At 31.2% G+C, this 18515-nt stretch overlaps 5 protein-coding genes across 7 annotated transcripts; 2 read left to right on the top strand and 3 right to left on the bottom strand.

Moving 5' to 3' along the window:
- Positions 1-36: 36 nt before the first annotated feature.
- eRF1 (eukaryotic release factor 1) lies at positions 37-5004 on the bottom strand. Of its 3 annotated transcripts, XM_035084554.1 has the most exons (10): positions 4786-5004; positions 4329-4577; positions 4016-4191; positions 3529-3656; positions 3274-3424; positions 2804-2994; positions 2363-2713; positions 2145-2292; positions 1788-1900; positions 37-430 (listed from the first exon to the last, which is right to left on the bottom strand). In XM_035084554.1, the coding sequence occupies exons 2-9, from the start codon at positions 4412-4414 to the stop codon at positions 1821-1823; spliced, it is 1311 nt and encodes a 436-aa protein (XP_034940445.1). In that variant the 5' UTR covers positions 4415-4577; positions 4786-5004; the 3' UTR covers positions 37-430; positions 1788-1820. The 3 variants fall into 3 exon arrangements, with proteins under 3 accessions (XP_034940445.1, XP_034940443.1, XP_034940444.1); XM_035084552.1 differs by lacking the exon at positions 1788-1900; XM_035084553.1 differs by lacking the exon at positions 1788-1900 and having other exon boundaries at positions 4860-5004.
- A 461-nt stretch (positions 5005-5465) lies between these two features.
- LOC118067722 (uncharacterized) lies at positions 5466-7450 on the top strand. The gene is made up of 7 exons (XM_035084623.1): positions 5466-5988; positions 6067-6192; positions 6269-6383; positions 6454-6616; positions 6725-6908; positions 6970-7110; positions 7202-7450. The coding sequence occupies exons 1-7, from the start codon at positions 5646-5648 to the stop codon at positions 7429-7431; spliced, it is 1302 nt and encodes a 433-aa protein (XP_034940514.1). The 5' UTR covers positions 5466-5645; the 3' UTR covers positions 7432-7450.
- On the bottom strand, positions 7433-9467 carry LOC118067721 (cytochrome P450 4C1-like). The gene is made up of 6 exons (XM_035084622.1): positions 9078-9467; positions 8912-9002; positions 8648-8833; positions 8504-8573; positions 8082-8436; positions 7433-8014 (listed from the first exon to the last, which is right to left on the bottom strand). The coding sequence occupies exons 1-6, from the start codon at positions 9348-9350 to the stop codon at positions 7478-7480; spliced, it is 1512 nt and encodes a 503-aa protein (XP_034940513.1). The 5' UTR covers positions 9351-9467; the 3' UTR covers positions 7433-7477.
- A 154-nt stretch (positions 9468-9621) lies between these two features.
- On the top strand, positions 9622-12743 carry LOC118067720 (protein SERAC1-like). Its single transcript, XM_035084621.1, has 9 exons — positions 9622-9740; positions 9822-10090; positions 10179-10306; positions 10378-10814; positions 10888-11422; positions 11510-11702; positions 11811-11978; positions 12066-12346; positions 12432-12743. Exons 2-9 carry the CDS (start codon positions 10020-10022, stop codon positions 12719-12721), a joined length of 2103 nt encoding a protein of 700 aa, XP_034940512.1. The 5' UTR covers positions 9622-9740; positions 9822-10019; the 3' UTR covers positions 12722-12743.
- Positions 12744-12801: 58 nt separating this feature from the next.
- Positions 12802-17744, bottom strand: LOC118067719 (uncharacterized protein DDB_G0284459). Its single transcript, XM_035084620.1, has 8 exons — positions 17296-17744; positions 16623-16862; positions 16474-16560; positions 14451-16221; positions 14058-14373; positions 13469-13861; positions 13182-13382; positions 12802-13063 (listed from the first exon to the last, which is right to left on the bottom strand). The coding sequence occupies exons 1-8, from the start codon at positions 17384-17386 to the stop codon at positions 12890-12892; spliced, it is 3273 nt and encodes a 1090-aa protein (XP_034940511.1). The 5' UTR covers positions 17387-17744; the 3' UTR covers positions 12802-12889.
- Positions 17745-18515: the final 771 nt, after the last annotated feature.

Raw genomic sequence — 18515 nt, 5'->3', positions numbered from 1 at the left:
TGTTGAGTATGATGCCTTATTAATCAAATATTTTAATCAAAAAGTTGTTTTTTTTCTGTTAATTTTGTTTATATTTAAAGTATTCATTTAACTGTTTTAACTTCACTGATATCTAATATCATGATTGAACATGATGACATGATCAAAGAGATAGAAATGTGCGCGAAATCTTGATTACCAAAAAAATACTGCACCAGATAATCGCGCTGTCATTGTCATTTCATTTTATTATTTAATTTTTATTTTATTTAAATTAAATTACTTAACTCCGTGTTTTATTTTCTCTGTTATATAACTCTTGAAGTAATGAGGACTGAGAGAGTTCACTGATTTTTCATTGTAATTTTTCAGTAATCATCCAAATCAAAGTTATCCATCTCAACATCTTCCAACTGCATACTTTGAAAGTCGACTTTGTATCGTAAAATACCTGAAATTAATGATAAAAATTATTTTTAGCATCAAAAATCAACAAACATAAATAATAAACATTATAATATGAATAAATTAACAATAAAATTAAGAATAATAATAATAATATTTATAGTAAAAAAATCATTTTTACAAATAAAATCGTATCATTGATCTCTTTTATATCCAAGGGAATTTTTCATTAACAAAACAATATTTGTTTCAATAAATAAATTTATTAAATAATTCTTTTTGTTTTGTTCAAGTGAAGAAGCAGTACTATACCTTTCCAAATGTGCGAGCTAACAAAAATTGAAAGGTAATGTTAGTATATTTAAAAAAAAAAATTATTTAATAAATGTAATCGGAAAAAAATATAGATATTGCACAGAGACGCATTGCAGTATATGCGAAAATTGCACTTTCTGTTATTTTCAACCATCAGGGATTCATCATTATCACTTTCGTCTTTGCTCTTTGTCTCGTGTTTTGTCAAATAATTATTTCAAGTGTGAATTCCTTGAGAAATAGAACAAAGAAGATGAGAGAAGAAAATTTTCTTTATTATCCCTGACGGTAGATTTAGCTCACACAGGTATAGCATGCCAAAAGGGATAAAAAGTTGTCTGTTGTCGCTTGAATAATTGCGAGACACTCAACTAAAGAAAAGAAGTATAAGAGAGGAGGAAAAAAAATCACGAGTATCTTAACTTTTATTCTACTTTTCACTCTACTAAAAATTATCTAACATGCAACAATGAATTAAAGCTCATGAAAAATGAAGGGAATATTTTATTAATTATAAAAAAAATATCTAATTGAATGAACAACGATATTCACTTGACTCATGGGATAACCAGAGTATTAATGAACTGATGAACGTTAAATCGATTGATTGAAAAAAATAATTTAACGGTAAATAAATAGGGAGGAATCATAAGTAATGAAGATTAAGTCGATTGTCCAAGAAAAAAAGATGAAACTTAAGATATTGATAATAAAATAAATATGAAGATCATGCCTCTGAATGAATTCAAATTTCAACGACGATATTGAGGACTAAAAATGAAGAACAAGTATTATTGACTAATGAATCTCAATGATCTAACAATAATCCTATCAATTTGTGTTTAAAATAATAAAAATTGATGATAAAAAGTATGAAGACGATAAAACATCGTCAAGCAAATTAATTATGTAATTATAATGTTTTGTTTGATAAAGAAATGAAATCTTTTAAAAATTAACTGGAGTTTAACAGAAGAAAGCGCTACATTTATTGCTGCGGTGTTGCATTTATAAATAATTATGTTCTACGATGAAAAAAAAACAACGAAGTGTAATTGAAAATGCACTTAAGACATAAACAAGTCTACCTGGATTCGATATTCAGATTTTCACGGATGAATTTAGTAATCATCGAGGTCAACATCATCGAGAGGCTCATCAGCCTGCAGTGACTGGAAATCAACTTTGTAGCGGAGGATTCCTATACATTTAACATATTATACTCCAAAATTAATATTTTTATTGATATTTAGTTTGCTTATTTGCTGTTTCTATTATTATTTTTTCAGCTATCAAGCAACCTAAGTTCACTAATCGTAAAGGACTAATTCATCTTTTAGTTAGTCGGACTACGAAAAGCATTAAGAGTATCTTAAACACTATTTATTTTATTGGTATAATTAAAATTAATATTTATTTATTGAATAAAAAAAAGTCATATTCACCTCCGATTCCACCAAAACCTCTGACAAATTGTGATCCTTCTTGAGATTTATCTGTGATTATTTCTAACGTGGCACCAAAGCTTTTGTAGTTGTTCGCAAGCCACTCAAGAAGTGGTTGGCATTCAATTAATTCTAACTCTACTCCACTCTAGAATAATATAATTCATTAATATTCAAGTTTATAATTATTTAAAAATAAAAAACTAATATAAGCTTACTTCTTTATCAGTAAAATGAGTCTTATCCTTTTCTTGTTCAGGCGTAAGATGTAGCACCTTTTCCTCTCCATTTGTATGATTTTTTAGCACGTATCGTTGGATATCAAGGTTCTCCCAACAGATAAGAGTCTCCACACTTCCCAACTCAAGTGCTCTCAACGTATCTTCCACTCCAAAACAGTATTTCCCCGTATCTTGTGATATTTCATCAAAGTAACGACCGATAAGCTTTTTCTCCTGAATAAACTTAACATTTTGTAGCGATTCTGCTGCTAGTTCGATTGCCTGATTGAAACCGTTTTCACCACCATAAGATACATCCACTAGTTTGATTACTTTTGCTTGTAATCTCTGCATAAAAAAAAAGTTTATCAGTAATCGAAAAATATATGTGAGTACTAGAATAACAATTTGAACTTTAGTTTTTTTTTGTCAGCTTACCGGATCGAACATATCGGACTGACTCAGCTCCGTTTTAAAGTCTGCACTACCAGCTAAAATAAGTCCTGCGATGTTTGGTTTATCGTTGGTAATGTACAATTGAGTCGCAACCTCAGCTACTTTTCGAACGTAGTTGTGTCGTTTTTCCATACGCAATCGAGCAAAACGTAACGCAGATTGACCTCCTCTACCTAAAATTCATTTAATTTATTATTAAAATTTTCGAATTAATATTCATTTCTGCTTCTGATCCATAAAACTTTGATTCCGTTTATTTTTTATTCTAAAATATTTCAAAACTTTTCAACTAAATTCCTTCAAAACCAAGCATACTTGAAAGTATACATACTAATGTCTACATTCTCTTGAGATTCAATATTAATGAAATTGATTTTCTGTCCACGTTTGGAATTCAAATTCAAAAAAAAAAAATCAGTTTTTTACGACTTTGTAAAAATGTTATACGTTACCGTGCTTTTTGGGCAAATCGACAGTAAATTTATGGAGAACTTCGCGCGTATTTCCTTGGAGAGTACCAAATAGTGCACCGTTACCATCCATGACAATGAAACCGAATTTGTTGTCATCAGCTAGCAAAGCGGTCAAAGCTTCAGTGTGGAACTAAAAACAAAATAATAAATTATTTATAAAGGAATAAATGAATAATAACTCAAGGAGTTCAAAATTTTAACAAGAACTAAATAGAAAACAGCTCAAAATCTTACCTTATTGTCACAAAGGTATAAAGATGTATTAATAGGCTTAAATGGTTCAAAGTCGATGTTAACCTTTTTTTCTTTTCCTTCTTCAGTAACGATAGTCCCACAATATATTACCAGCCCATTGGGAGGTACTAGAATAGGTATGAACATAAAAGTTAATAAAGGATAATAAAGGATAATGACATTTAACTCTTAAATAGACTCTGTAGGTCATTTTTATATAATTTCCTTTGATTCTTATTTTCAATATCAACAGAAATCAATAATTAAAAAATTAACCGTTATAGAAAGTTACCTTTTGATAACGATTATTTGAAAATAATAAATCGAAATAAAAATTATGTTGAATTTTATTATTTCGTAGAAAATTTATCAATACTAATAATGATAATTACATGGACATATATTTAATTTTACTCACATTTATATTTAACAAGATGAAAAGTGTTGATGTTTGAAAAAAACCGTAACGTTAATAAATGATAATTACCTTTGGTATATAATTTCAGTCGATGCTGTACAGATGTAATCGCACCAAGTACCGATAACCTATTTACACGTGATTTTATATTAGAAGCTGTACCAAATTCATCAGCTAACATTTTGCTGACTCTAGATATTTGATCTTTGGGTGGAATAATTAGTGAGATCATGCTTGTACCATTCCTAAAATGAGAAAAACAAAATCAAAATATTTTCTTAGTATAAGAGAAATCGTAAATAGATTGAAATAGCGGGAAATGTGGCTACCATATGTCAAGGACAATAAAGGATGAAAAATTGGAAAATTGCTAAGTATTTACCCTCGAGCCATTTCCAAACTCTTGATGAGTTTTTTGATCTTCCAAATCTCGACATTCCGATCAGCGGAAGTTTCTTCGTTGGACATGATTGCGCGTGGTGAGTCGCGTGGTTAGAGATACTTCTTGATTCACTCTCTGGGCGCCAGACAAAGTTATTAGTCACTTAAGCGTCTAAGAGCCCAATATTAAATCTTTAGACTCCGTCAACTTCTTTAGGACCAACCCGTGATCCTTAGATGGAGTATTTGCCTAAAAAAATGTAAGACAAGACTTGTGATCATCGACAAGAACTGACTAGATCCAGTTTGTACCGGATTATGTCAGTGAAAGAATGTGCACGGCATTAAAACTTTTTTCTCTCATTCTTTCTCACTCTTTCCTACGCTAGTTAGTTTATTCTCGATCGCTCTCTCTCACTCACTCGTCCTCACATCGTGGCACAAAGTCTTTATCCTACCTCCCCTGATGGCAAACTGATGAGTAAGAGAATCCAACAAGAAACACACTATTTTAATAATTTTTTACACTCACTTAATCGCCTCGCCTCGGCTTCCTCGCTCCCGTTCTTCCCGTCGACGACGGCGTGGACTCCGATGCGGGCGGAAAATGCTGCGTGACACTCGAAACAATATTTCGGTATGCACGCATACGGCGGCCATGCAAAAAGGCGCACTACCACCACCGTGAAACGTCAGTACTACCGCAGAACCAATGGCGGTAATTTAATTGTATATCTTTTTATCAATTTAGTCTCTTTTCTCGCCAAGATTTATATTAAATATGCACTTATTTATTAATTTATACCTTTATCTTTTTTTTAAAATAGAAATTTATCGCATATTTTCTTTCATAAATATTTAATATGATATTAGAAATCAATTATTAATTCAAATAAATCATCATACAGCTCACCTTCAATTGTCATATTAGCCAATAGGAATCATTTCTCAGAACCAATAGGAAGGTTAAGTTGCCATTTTGAAATTCTGCAATACCATCAGTTAATAAGATTGAATGAGCTTTTTTTTATTACAATAGATGGTGTAAGTTGGCAAAATCAAATTTCTGAGAATAATGGCGGTAAAACGAAATTTAGTTTATCATCTAATTATTCTCGCACATTCCAGCAAGTGAAAACATTGTAATAAATATTCATGTAATGAGACAATTTGTATTAATATTCAGAAGACTGAACATTGTGAAATACACTTCCTACTTTCTAAGTATATTAATTAAATCAGTTCAAATTCCTTGGAAAAATTTTATTGTTAATAATTAATTAAGTTTTTTGCAATAATACAATCATTAAAGTTGAGTATGATTGAAGATGAATCAACCAGTGAAGATTCCGATGGAGAAAAGAATTATATTAAAAAAATGCGACATGCTTTCGAAGAAACTCTAATAGAAGACAAAAAAACATGGGAATCTCGTTGTCTTCATGAAATCCCTTACGATTGTTTAAGTAACATCATTAAAATGACTTATCCAACAATTGTTTTAGAAGACTATGATGATATATTAAATGAATCAATGTGGAAAGAGTGTTATCAATCATATAGACGATGGAAATCCTGTGTATATCAAAATCTTTCAGAAGAAGTAATTCTAGAGATTCCGGAGATTACAGAAAAATCTGTCAGTTGTTTAGCCACTTGTAGTAAGTTTGAATTTTTTTTACTCATACTTTTAGTTATAAATTTACAACTGATAATTCCATTCTAAAACATTACGATAGAAAAATATATAGCAATTGGTACAACAATGGGAGAAATTATTATTTACGATCTAAGTAATCCAAACGTAGCTCCAATAGAGTTTCAGTATGAAGGAAAGATCATTCAAATGGTTTTTTGGAAACCAAGTAAATCAATTTTCATGCTATTTTAATACTCTCAAATAATCCAGAATTATTATCTTTTTCTGTAATAAATTTTTAGATTTGAATAAGTTGTTACTTGTGTCATTATCATCTTCGTCCGAAGTCAAGTTTTGGGACATTCGAAAACAGCAAGAATTTGAAAAAAAAATCTTAGTCAACGCATCTAATATATGGTAATCTAATTATTTTACTCTTACTCATGATTATTAATGTTGTTTTCTATATTATTCAAATTATTCACAGTACTGGAACCATGCAAAATTTATTTATAGAAAGTGATGGACTGGTTGAATGTTATGAATTTGGAATGATGGATCATGAAAATCATCTTGCAAATCGGAAGAAAATAAAAGTAGTATTACAGAATAAAGAAAAAATAGCACGAATGTTTTCTGAGAAACATGAAGTAATTATACTGTCAAACATAATCGCAAAAATTAAATTACATCGGTGAAAAAGTATTTAAGACTTTAACTGGCTTAACAAGTTTCATATCGACTATCATTTTTTGCAGATGTTGCTTATAAGCATATACACTATACATGTAAGGACATTTCATATAAACGTACCAACACATAGTAGTCCATTCTTTAAAATTATTAGAACTTCTCCATACATTGAATTATTTGAAAATACAATCAACATTGATTCCTATCATTTTCACATGCCAGCTATGAATCTTACCATAGGGTCATTTAGTAAGTCATATAATTTGATTATTTTCTTCATCAAAATAATAATCAATTTTTATAATTAAAGCTCATAACAATTTTACGGATAATAGCCTGGGGTTTTTAACTACAAAAAATGATAGTTGGTATCTTAATAATTCAACATTTGGGAAAAATATTCAATCGGTAGCCATGCATGCGAATCTTTTAATTTTAGGTTCCAAAACAGGTAACCTTTACTTCATCTACCACCAAATAATTGTTTAATATTAATTTAAAAAATGGGTAAAACAAATTTTGACTTTTTTATTTAATTTTAGGAAAAATAAAAATAATCCCAGTTGATGATGAAAGAGTATTTGTTTCTCACATTGAAATGTATTGGTCTCATGAAATTAAATTAGAAGATAATCCAATTACTGGATTAAATTATACAGAGTTTAATAAAAAAACATATATTATTGTAGCAAGCAAAAAAAGAGTATACATGATATATCCGTCACGAAGAAAACAGAACAGTATTGGTGAAAGTCAATCACAAAGTCAATAAATAGCCAAAAAATTCTAAATAATGTATTAACTTATATTTAGATGCATTAAACAAATTTCTTAGGCCTTCTTTCTATTTTAACAGTAATAGGATCAACAGTTCGAATGAGTCCACCAAATGAAATAGCAATATCTTTGGTTTTAACAATTCTATCTTTTTTGAATTTATATTTGCAAAGTAGCGATCCTAAAATCAATTTCATGCTCATCATTGCATAATTTAATCCTATACAATTTCTAGGTCCAGCACTGAAGGGAATGTAAGCATAAGGATGTCTTTCAGCATTTTTTTCTAGTAAAAATCTATCAGGATTAAATTCCAAAGGATCTTCCCAGATTGCTTCAGAGCGATGAAGGTTTATAATTGATATTGCTGCAGTACATCCACTAGGTACTACGTAATCACCGATATCGAGATCCTCAGTGACATGACGTACCAGTACTGGTACAAGTGGAAATATTCTTAAAGTTTCTTTGATGACTCTTTCTAAATATTCCATGCGAGAAAGATCTTCATTTATAATTGGAGATTCATCATTAATTCGATCTCCTAATATTTCACGAAGTTCTTCATAGCATTTTTCCTGAAATTAAATCATAATTTCAATGTATCATACTTTTTTTATAAAATTTATGATAAAACGAACTTACTTGTATCTCTGGAAAGTTAGCCAACATAAATACCACAAACGTATTAGCAGTTGCGGTTGTGTCATTACCACCTGCTACCATGGTATCAACTTCTTCACATAATTCTTGATCAGTTAATTTTTTATTTTTATCAGAAAGTTCCATCATCAGATCAAGAAAAGGTTTCCACTTGGTAGGATTATCTTTCAATGTATCTGATAAATTTGACTTTTTCTTTTTTAGCAATATATCATGAGTTTGTTTATGTAAAAATTCAATACATTTATTCTGAAGTTTTCCAAGTTTAGTTTTATAAAAAATTATGTCTGGCTGTAACCAGATTTTTAGAATTCGTATGCATGGTATTTCGAATGCTCTGTATAAAATCAAATATTTTATTGAATATTAATGTATCTCAAGTCGTGAAAGTTTAGTTTACCTACTTTTTCATTGCATATACAGAAAATGAGTCTTTGTTATTCTGAGCTTGTAAGCTTACTCCCATTGCAGTTTCTAAAAAAAGGAATAGTTATACTTGATACTTATGTAATTAATGATAAGTGAACTTTGGGACTTGATTACATTACCACAAATTATGTCTAAAGTACACAGTGACATGTAAGGAAGAAATTCAAATTCTTCACGATCAACTTCTGCATCAAGTTTTTTAATTAAAATATTAGTTTGTGTTAATATGATATCAATGAAAGATTCAAGAATTCGTGGATTAAAAGCTGGGCTAATAAGTTTACGATGAACCTTCCACTTTTCAGCTATAATTAAACACAAAATGCCAATTTCAATCTTACAAACACAAACGAATTTTATTAAATAATTCAATTTATGTTTACCTGGTGCAGTAAATAATCCAGTTCCTAACCAAGGCTCATAAAATCTAAAGGTTTCACTTTTATTAACACATTTAGGACTGAGAAGGATATTCTAAAATAGCACATTATTGTTTTAGTTATGGAGTCAAAAATTTTGTACTTATTTTTAATGCATAAATTATTGTACCTTCACATGATCTGGTTTATGCAGTACAATAAATAGCTTAGGTCCAAACCAAAAGCGTATTGGCCTTAGATCTGGACTTAATGCTATGACTTTATTTAATAAATCATCTTCTGAACCAAAAAAATAGAGAGCATTCCCAATTATGGGAAGGACAGGTTGAGGTCCTGGGAATTTTATTGCAAGTTTATAAAGGTGTAGACGTTTAAGATGATACACCAATAAATAAATTATTACAATAACAATAATCGAATAATAAATTAACAAGATATTCATTTTTCTCAGTTTAAATGTATTTATTAAAAATTTGTTAATTAAAATACGTTCAGTGAACGCAGAGAATATTTTTACACCAAAGAAATACGAAATGCTGACTATTCGCTTTATTATCGAACTGAGAGAATCAATTTACATCTAATAAAATCATCATAGTTATCTTATAATTTGCTGAGCATGAATTTCTCAATAATAATTATATAATATATAAATTAATATCCTTATCTCAGCAAAAATATATTCATATATTATCAAAGATATTTTTATTGACTCATTTTCATGAGATAACTATTTTTTTGTCATTTTGTTTATAGAAAATATGCAATATGATGCAATTTAGCAATACATTCATAGAATATTTGAAATGTTGTGTCGAAATTATTCCAGATTGTAATTATTCTATAAATTACTACAGAATTCAATTTAATTCTATAAGAAAAATTTTTTAATTTTGAATTTTTTTTTACCCAGGTGTCAAAAACTTAGAATAAGAGTGTGCTGACTCTCTGTGTGTATGTTGGAATCATTGGAACTAAGTTATACATATGTTATATGTATACTGCCACACACAGTTATACAATTACAGTTAACAACTCTTTATGCCACTTTAATTCGCACCTGGATTTTATATTTAAAATATCAACATGACATACAAGAAATAAATTAATTATGAAAATAAAACCCTATCTTAACTACGTTTGTAATTTAAAAAAAATTGGAACCTGTATTGTTGCTATTGGGTACGTATTTATATCCCTAAAAAATAATAAACTTCATGATTATTGTCACTTTTTTATTTATTGACTTTTTTTGTTATGAAATAAACAGAGGCTGTTGGTTTATCTATCAAGTCCGAGAAACATCACAGAAATTTCAGTCTGTTGTAGCTACCAATGCTTTAAAGTTGGAACAAACTCAAGCTCAATATATTTACTTGGACGATCCGCTATTTAAAGGTTCAATAATTGTAAAACTATTTTTTATTATTGATGATTTCTTCATGTTATTGTTAAATTATTGTTTACAGATGACTTTAATAGTTGTGAGGAAAGTGATCAGGAATTACCTGCTTCAAGAAAACCTATAATATTTTCTAATGTCATGAAATGGTGGAAATCTTGGAATTTTTCTCTGGCACGTCGATATTTAGAAATAGCCAAAAATGGCAATAAATATGAACAACAAAGAGCTGTTAATTCTTTAGGATCTTTGAATCATTTAAAAGACTGGCATTATCGTTTTTTAGCTCAAATTTTAGATGCCAAAACTGCAGTAGCACTTGCTAGAATGCCCAATTGTGATCTACGTTTTTTTCTAAAATCTCCGTACTATTATATTGATAGAAATCTCTATGAAATAATTGATGATCTCTATCAACTACTTGTTAATATGGAGAAATTGTGTGGAAGCCATCATCGCTGTCTTTCTGAATTTATTAATAAAAAGTTTCTCAACTCCCATCGAGTGAGTAAATTTTAAGAATATTTATTATGATTTCGATTTTTATCGAAAATACATGTTTACAATTTTTTCTCAGAAAACATTGGAATTTGATCATGACCTTTCAAGCGTTGACTTTACAGCAACCCCAGGAATTCCTTGGGATCAGCAACTATTAATTAATTGTATTCAAACAATATATCATCATTCATCAATTGATCAATTCAGCAAAGACGTTGGAAAGGCTCATGGTTTACTGATTCTAATGGAAATTCAAAAAAAATTTTCAGATAACGTAGATGTGTGCATTTTGCTTGCAAGAATATTATCAAACCTTTCACTCCATATAGAGTACTTAGATGATATATTCACATCAGGTTGGATTGGAGTATTAGCTGCTTGGTCTCGACATAAAGATATTCGACTTGCAGGACCAGCTGCTAGAACTTTGTTAAATTTAGATGTTGACGGAAATAATGGAGAAAAGTTTCCTCGCAGAGTTTATTTACTACATCCAACAGAAAGAACAAAATCTACACCTAAACTCGATGTTATTTTTATTCATGGACTTCTTGGAGGTGTTTTTATTAGTTGGAGACAAAGAGATGCAGAAATGTCCCTTGCATCCGTGGGTTTGTTGCTTATTCAGATGAAGTGAATAGAATACAATTGTTCATTAACAATTAATAGACTAAACTCATCATTTATATTGCTTTTAGATTCTACTTTAAAACTGGAATCTAATTCTTTAACTTCAATCATTGGAGAACATCCTCAAGAGATTTTTCATGACTTAGCTAAGGATTTAGAAAATATAGAATGGCAAAAAATCGGTGAAGACTTTGAAGTTGTTCTTTATGACTGTCCAACCTCAATGAATACCGCAGCTAATGGTCCTTTCACTTGTCCTGGGTAAATTTCTACACTAAGATAAACATCCAAGTATAAAAAATTATTATTCTTTGTTAATGAAATGATTTATAGAGCATCATATTAATACTAAAATTCATTTTTTATCAGGTATGAAATTTCTGACGAAGAAGAGAGAATTAATTGCAACAAAAAACGAACTGAATGTTGGCCAAAGGACTGGTTGCCTCAAGATGTGCCATCAATCCGAGTTATCGGTATAAATTATGAAAGTAATTTATCAATGTGGAGTCCACCGTGTCCACTGGAAAGTCCAAGGTACGATGCTCAAAATTCACAAATTAACTATTTTTTGTTTGCATGAACATTAACTACTATACGATTTAATGAATTCTGTAAATTCAGAAGCACAATAAGTGAAAGAAGTAATGAGTTTACAAAAAAATTGCTATCTACTGGTGTTGGGAAACGTCCAATAGTATGGGTATGCCATTCGATGGGAGGATTATTAGTTAAAAATATGCTCGTAGAGGAATGGAAAGCTGAAGATAAACATAAATTCTGTGAAAATACCAAAGGAATAATTTTTTATAGTACTCCACATCGTGGTTCTCACGTTGCTGCATTAAAACAAACGACGCAAATGCTTGTTTGGCCTTCTGTAGAAGTTCAAGAACTCAGAGAAGGTCAAAATTCATTTTTTTTAACAGTAATATAATAGTTATTCTATTAATATAATTTATTAAAACTAAAATATTTGATTAATTACAGGATCACCCCATCTTCTTAAACTCCATGATGATTTTCTTCAAATGCTCAAAAAAAATCCAATAAGAATAGTAAGTTTCAGCGAAACAAAACCTACTCTTGTTACTGCACTGAAATTCCCGCTTCAATTCGTTACATCACAATCAGCAGATCCTGGTGTTGGTGAATTTTATGAAATTCCTCAAGATCATTTATCGATATGTAAACCAGCGAATAAGCATTCATTTTTGTATAGAAAAATTGTACATTTTTTAAAGAACATATTAAAAACGGATAATAAACTTTATGATTAGAAATATTTATAAAAAAAATCATTTGCAGATATTTTATATAAAATATTAATTAACTGAGGTAACTGATTTTATTATATAAATTAATTAATTTAAAAAATTTTATTTGTTAGTTTTAACATTTTATTATTTTTTTTTGTCTAATTTTAGATATTTAATGAATTTTTTTATTCAAAAGTTTGTGTCGTAATCAGGCGGATGGCGTGAAAAATTGGCAGTACTTTCATATCCAGCAAATTTGCTACTTGTATGAGATGGTTGATAATAGTAACCGTTCCAGTCGGATCTCCAGCTGTCGTACACATTGTATTTCTCATTGTCAGGTAGCATTCCATCCATTAAAATCTGATAAAACAAGTTTTCAATCTCATTAGGCTCATTCATTTCATCGTTTTCATATTCTCAGATCTATTGCGTAACCACGAAATTACACAATCAAGTCCAACAACAAATAACTACTTACCTTATTCGAATTTGATTCGAATGATTTCTCTCTCCATGCATCAGTCTCGTTCCACGTCGTTGAAATCTCTGACTTGGAATAATCTTGGGATCTATGTGACGGCGGAACATGACTTGACTGAATTATATTCTTAGCAGCTTCCTCACCGTACATTCCTGTTATTGGGGGCTTCAGTTTCGAGGCATTTTGTCGATTAACGAGCTGGAAAGAATATGTATTTAATATTCAATATTCTTCCATGTCTTGTAAGGAAAGTTTGAAATTTTTTTCTTCGAAGAAAAACTTACTACAGAGACTCCAAAAACTATAATGAACAATAATCCTCCAACTCCAATGACAATCACAGCAATAGCCCATTGGGGGATTAATCTATCATCTTTTCCAATTTGTTGAGGCAACGTTATTTTAGGAATCACAATAAAATCAGTTGACTTAGGATCTATTAAGAAATTTCCAAGCCTCATTGGAGTTTTGGTTCTAGTTTCATTCCATTTGTGAGCATTATAAGTTCTTAATGATTCATGGAATAATACTTTAATTTCTTGAGTATTTATTTTTTGACGGAGATCTTGAAGTTCAATGAAATAGTCAACTAAAATACTTCCTTGACTAAATGCATCGATACGTATATTTTTATACCATTTCCTGAGAATGGCAGATTTTAAAAAGACTAAATTCATCTAAAAAATATTAAAATTACCTTAAATTAATTATTCCTTACATTAAATAAATATATTCATTAATTTCATTCATTTTTTAAATATTTTCAGAAGCAAATAATAAAGGAATATCTTACGAAAAGTGATTAAAAAAGATTGAAAACGTTTGAATGAAGATTCAACTGCTTGGAAGTTAATTGAAAAAAAATATATTTACCTCTTTTTCAATCTCATCAGCCAACTGCTGCCATTCTCTTGTATTTCTATCAAGTAATTCTGGTACCCACGTTGCGTTTCCAATTATCCTGATGGTTCCAGCTACTTCACACTCTTCTTCACATATTCCTGGGGTCGTAGGTCGAATTGTGGTAGTTGTGGTTGTTGTTGATGTAGATGTTGAAGCTTCACTAGTTGTTGAAGGTACAGAACTATTCATCGAGGATACAGTAGCTGTTCTTGCAGCTTCTAAAAGTTTTTCTATTGAAATAGGAGTGGTTGATACCGTTGGCCAACCAGTAAATTCCGTTGTTGCTCTGAACAATGAAAAAGCATAATACATTTAACATTCTTCTTGAAAAAAAAATGATTTATTATAAGAAACGATACGAACCTTGTTGGCCATCCTTTTTGTATCTTTGGAGTAACAGGACCTGGAGCTTCTACTCTATTAGATGCTGTTGTAGCCTTAGGAACGGCCTTTCTTCCTCCAGGCCGACTAGGAAATACCAATTTTACTCCACCAGTTTTCGTTGTTTCCGCCAGCGTAGAAACCGTTGTTAAACTCAATTCATCTTTCTTTTGACTTGTTTCTTTGAAACTTTCTGAAGTATTTTTTGCTTTATAACCAGGTGGTAGCAGTGCAGAAATATCGACGCTAGACTTAGAAAATAATTCTTGAAGACTTTTTTGTATTGGTGTTGAAGCAGTTGTTATTGATGGTCTTTCTTTTTTAGTTTGTTCGTTACTAGTTTCATCTTTTCTTTTTTCATTATAACCAGGAGGCAAAAAGCCGCTTATATCTACTATAGACTTTGTGAATAAACTTTGAAGAGGTGAATTCTTACTTTCATTATTTGATTCTGATTTTTTTTCATTATTACCACTTTCACCTCCCCTGTTTGTTTCTTTAAATCCCTTAGGTAGCAAAGCAGAAATATTTACGTTCGATTTCGCTAATATATCATTCAAGATAGACTTTTCTGTCGTTTGATCTTCCTTCTTTAATTTATAACCCGGCGGTAAAAACGCACTTATGTCTTGCACATCACCTTTGATCCTTCCAAAAGGTTTTCTTGTTGTCTTCTTGGTAGGTTCTGTTGTTGAAGAGACTCTGGATCTTGTAGAACCTGGCCAAGGAATTCTGAATGGACTTTTTGGTCTCTCAGTAGATGCTTGATCGTTCAACATTTCTTGACTTTCACTCGATGTCAAAACCGGTGTCTCAGTCGTTGCAATAGAAGTTCTGCGATCATTATAGCGTCTCGGAACAAATTTATTGATGACAGGAGTCCTTCCAGTTGTTGTGAATGATTTCCGTGTTGTTGATGGCCTTTGTTCACTCAAGACATCTAATTGAAGTGCATTCCCAGCCGTTCTAAAACCTCCACTGAGGAATCCACTTGATAATTCTGATTGAACTCGATCTAATTTATCAATGATACTCTCTGTTGACTCGAATGTTTGAGTTTTATTATTATTATCAGAAGTATTTTTCCCAGTACTATTATCGTCATTATTTAAATTAAATGGCAGGAATCGTGCTCCAGAAATACTTCGGCTTGTTTGAACTGATGCAACGATCATTGAGTCTTCAGTAGTTGGAGTGTTGGGTGCTAAAGAACTAGATAACACCTCAGGAGTCTCAGTTGAAGTATTTAAATTAACTGGAGGTGCTACCATTTGTTCTGTCGTCATTGGCATTGGTGTAGGCACTGAGAATGTACCATTAACGACACTTTTAGTTGTTACTACTGATACTACAGCCTCTCCAATTAAAATACGTTCCTCGTCTTCTTCTTCGTCTCGTTCTTTCTTCTGTACATTTTTAGTCTGATTTTGATCTTCAGCTTTAGCCTCAGAATTTAAATTTTTAACTTCCGGGTTTTGAATTTCAACGTCTTCTCTTGTCGGCGTTGATTCACTTACATTTTGTTCTGTAATCATTGGATCTCCTTGCACGGAAGATGACTCACTTGAGTATTGAACTTCAGCTTCTTCAATTACAGCATCTTTATTAACTACAGCTGATTCATGAGAGTTTTGTTCTTTTGCTTTAGAAGGACCTTCAATTTGAGGATTTTCCTTAATTGCTTCTGATTCACTAGAATTTTTCACTTTCTCAGGATCAATTGACTCAACTGGAGCATAATCCACGGTGGAATCTGAAGGATTTTGAAATTAATCATTTCATAACGAAATGTTTTTAAATGAATAAGCAGATACGAAATTTATTTCACGTTTACTTTTATCAAATAATTGAATCGATTAAAAAAAACTTAGGCCATATATGAAGAAAACAATTACATAATTCAGTATAAAGCCTTGAAACTCATAATTAATGAAGATAATCTGATTTGATAGAAAGAAGCGGATATAAAATATAAAGTAAAATAATTAAACCGTGAGAAATGTACCTGACAGCTGAGAATTTGTCCCATTATCATAATCATCATAATATTCAGCATCATAATCGTCAACTACGTCGTCTTTAGTTTCGTAACCTATGAAAAAAAATGATCTATTGTTCCAAATCTAATTCATCATCAACAAATTAACAACTCACGAGTTTCTTTAGATTCTGCTGCGACTTTTGGTTCATTTTGGCTATCATAAGCCTCTTCTTCATAGTCTTCATACTCTTCTTCATCTTCTTGCGGTCTAGGAACTCTTCCAATATCTCTGGAAGCTTCGTTAGTCCTCGAGAAGACAACATTATCACTGAATGAAGACTGCAATGAGCTTTGGGGTGCCTCATAAACGAAATTAGTTGGATATAATCGATTATTCCATGCAGGTTTGATTTCTGAAAAAGTCCCAAGTAGTTGCCTAATGAATAAATCCTTAAAGAATACTCATAATTCATGATTATTATCATCACAACACGAAACAGGAAGTGCTTTCTAACTGTAGTTACACGTTGAGCGTCGCATACGATTGGTATCTAGTGAAGTCTACTTCGAAATCGTGCCTTCTATCATATCTACACCAGCTGCTACTGCATAGATAAAAACCTCTCTCTCTCTATCTCATTCTTTCTGTCTTAGGAAATGCTTTGCAAATCGGGGCCTGCCACTCTCTTTTCAATCGGCCTTCGTATTAACCTAGATTATATCTCTTTTTCCGTTTATTTATTTACTTATTAAACTAAGTGAACGTTCACTTCGTAAACACTTTTTTAATATTCGTTCAAATTTTGATATCATAACTTAGCTTAAGATGTAACTTCAATACTTTACCTTCTTGATTTGTTGCGACAATCATAAAACAAAGAATCCCAAGCGAAATATTTCGCAACACAACGTCAGAATGCATCTTGAGACGCTTCATTCTTCACAGCCTGGATCACCCTGAGCCCTAAAGACTCCACCCAAACGTGTCAAATCGTCACTTTGACTTGACACTCAAATTTACCTTTCACTCTTGCATTTTTCCACATTTATTGTTACTTGATATGCTTTTATAACTCAACCACATTCACCTTTTCTGCAATGTTTCTTCTTAATTTTCACAATTGACTTAGAGATATTAGTTAGAAATTAATTATAAAGATTTATGAAAATAGAAACGAGTCCGAGAATGCATCTTACTCGGTCCAATCGTTCAACATATTTGTCACTAAGTCCAATAGGTAGAAAGCAAAATCCTACTTTCACTCGAGTCTTGAGTATCGAAGCTATGTAGAGGCACGTTGTGAGGGGCATGCCGAGGCCACCAACAGGCCCAGAAGTAGTTAGAGAAGGGGTCCACACTCTTTTACAATCAAACAAGTGGGGGATATCTTTGGTGCAAAAAAAGAAACATACTGTCGCGTGTCCATTTCCCTTCTCTCTTGTTTTTCCTCTCAGTCCTCACTCTGTACTTGTTGATTTTAATCATTTCTTCCTTCTTCAACCTCTAACAGCAACAGGACCCAAGTAAAGTCGCGGGAAGGCCTGAACGGTTTAACGCTCCAACGGAAGTTCGTTCACCCACGCGATGGCTTCACCCTTTTAACTTTTTACTCCTTTTGCTTTTGTCGACGGCCTCCTCGAGGACATCCAGTTGTCCTCACTTTATTCTTATCATGGCAATCTCTTTTCTTCATTTCTCTCTCCCCTTGATAGTTTTCACTTTTTTATGCCAAGAATTTGCCATAAAATTCCTATTTGTTCACTTTTAGTGTTGGAATGAAACATTTTACTCTCCATTTCCTCAAAGTAGAAAAAGAAAATTCTATTAGGTAATTTAAGGAACGTGTGAATGTCGCAGACACGGAATTTACTCTCTAGCACAGTATAAAAAATTGATGGGTTACACTTAGATTGAAAGTACCGTTATGAAAACGTATTATTTTTTCCATCACTTCCTATACTAATGTCCTATTTTAGTATACAATAACATTCACTTTTCATAGATATTATAATACTAATTTCCCTATTCTTCTCACAAGCTTCAATTACATTTCTTCTCTTATTTA

The sequence above is a fragment of the Chelonus insularis genome, unplaced genomic scaffold, assembly GCF_013357705.1.
Source record: "Chelonus insularis isolate UGA/USDA-ARS -01 unplaced genomic scaffold, ASM1335770v1 contig_397_pilon, whole genome shotgun sequence".
Taxonomy (NCBI): domain Eukaryota; kingdom Metazoa; phylum Arthropoda; class Insecta; order Hymenoptera; family Braconidae; genus Chelonus; species Chelonus insularis.
The sequence above is the reverse complement of the archived record's forward strand: the minus strand, read 5'-3'. Positions and strand labels throughout refer to the sequence as shown.

Coding starts and splice junctions, on each gene's coding strand:
- eRF1 (XM_035084552.1), bottom strand. CDS start 4,414: ATGTCCAACGAAGAAACTTCCGCTGATCGGAATGTCGAGATTTGGAAG. Junction 2,293..2,362: donor CTCATTTTACTGATAAAGAA/GTAAGCTTATAT, acceptor ATATTATTCTAG/AGTGGAGTAGAGTTAGAATT. Junction 431..2,144: donor AGGTTTTGGTGGAATCGGAG/GTGAATATGACT, acceptor CATTAATTTCAG/GTATTTTACGATACAAAGTC.
- LOC118067722 (XM_035084623.1), top strand. CDS start 5,646: ATGATTGAAGATGAATCAACCAGTGAAGATTCCGATGGAGAAAAGAAT. Junction 5,989..6,066: donor CAGTTGTTTAGCCACTTGTA/GTAAGTTTGAAT, acceptor ACATTACGATAG/AAAAATATATAGCAATTGGT. Junction 6,617..6,724: donor TGTTTTCTGAGAAACATGAA/GTAATTATACTG, acceptor CATTTTTTGCAG/ATGTTGCTTATAAGCATATA.
- LOC118067721 (XM_035084622.1), bottom strand. CDS start 9,350: ATGAATATCTTGTTAATTTATTATTCGATTATTGTTATTGTAATAATT. Junction 8,437..8,503: donor TCTGTATATGCAATGAAAAA/GTAGGTAAACTA, acceptor GATTTTATACAG/AGCATTCGAAATACCATGCA. Junction 8,015..8,081: donor CTAACTTTCCAGAGATACAA/GTAAGTTCGTTT, acceptor ATTTAATTTCAG/GAAAAATGCTATGAAGAACT.
- LOC118067720 (XM_035084621.1), top strand. CDS start 10,020: ATGAAAATAAAACCCTATCTTAACTACGTTTGTAATTTAAAAAAAATT. Junction 11,703..11,810: donor GGTCCTTTCACTTGTCCTGG/GTAAATTTCTAC, acceptor ATTTTTTATCAG/GTATGAAATTTCTGACGAAG. Junction 12,347..12,431: donor AGTTCAAGAACTCAGAGAAG/GTCAAAATTCAT, acceptor GATTAATTACAG/GATCACCCCATCTTCTTAAA.
- LOC118067719 (XM_035084620.1), bottom strand. CDS start 17,386: ATGAAGCGTCTCAAGATGCATTCTGACGTTGTGTTGCGAAATATTTCG. Junction 13,862..14,057: donor CTGATGAGATTGAAAAAGAG/GTAAATATATTT, acceptor AATATTTTTTAG/ATGAATTTAGTCTTTTTAAA. Junction 13,064..13,181: donor TCGAATCAAATTCGAATAAG/GTAAGTAGTTAT, acceptor TTGTTTTATCAG/ATTTTAATGGATGGAATGCT.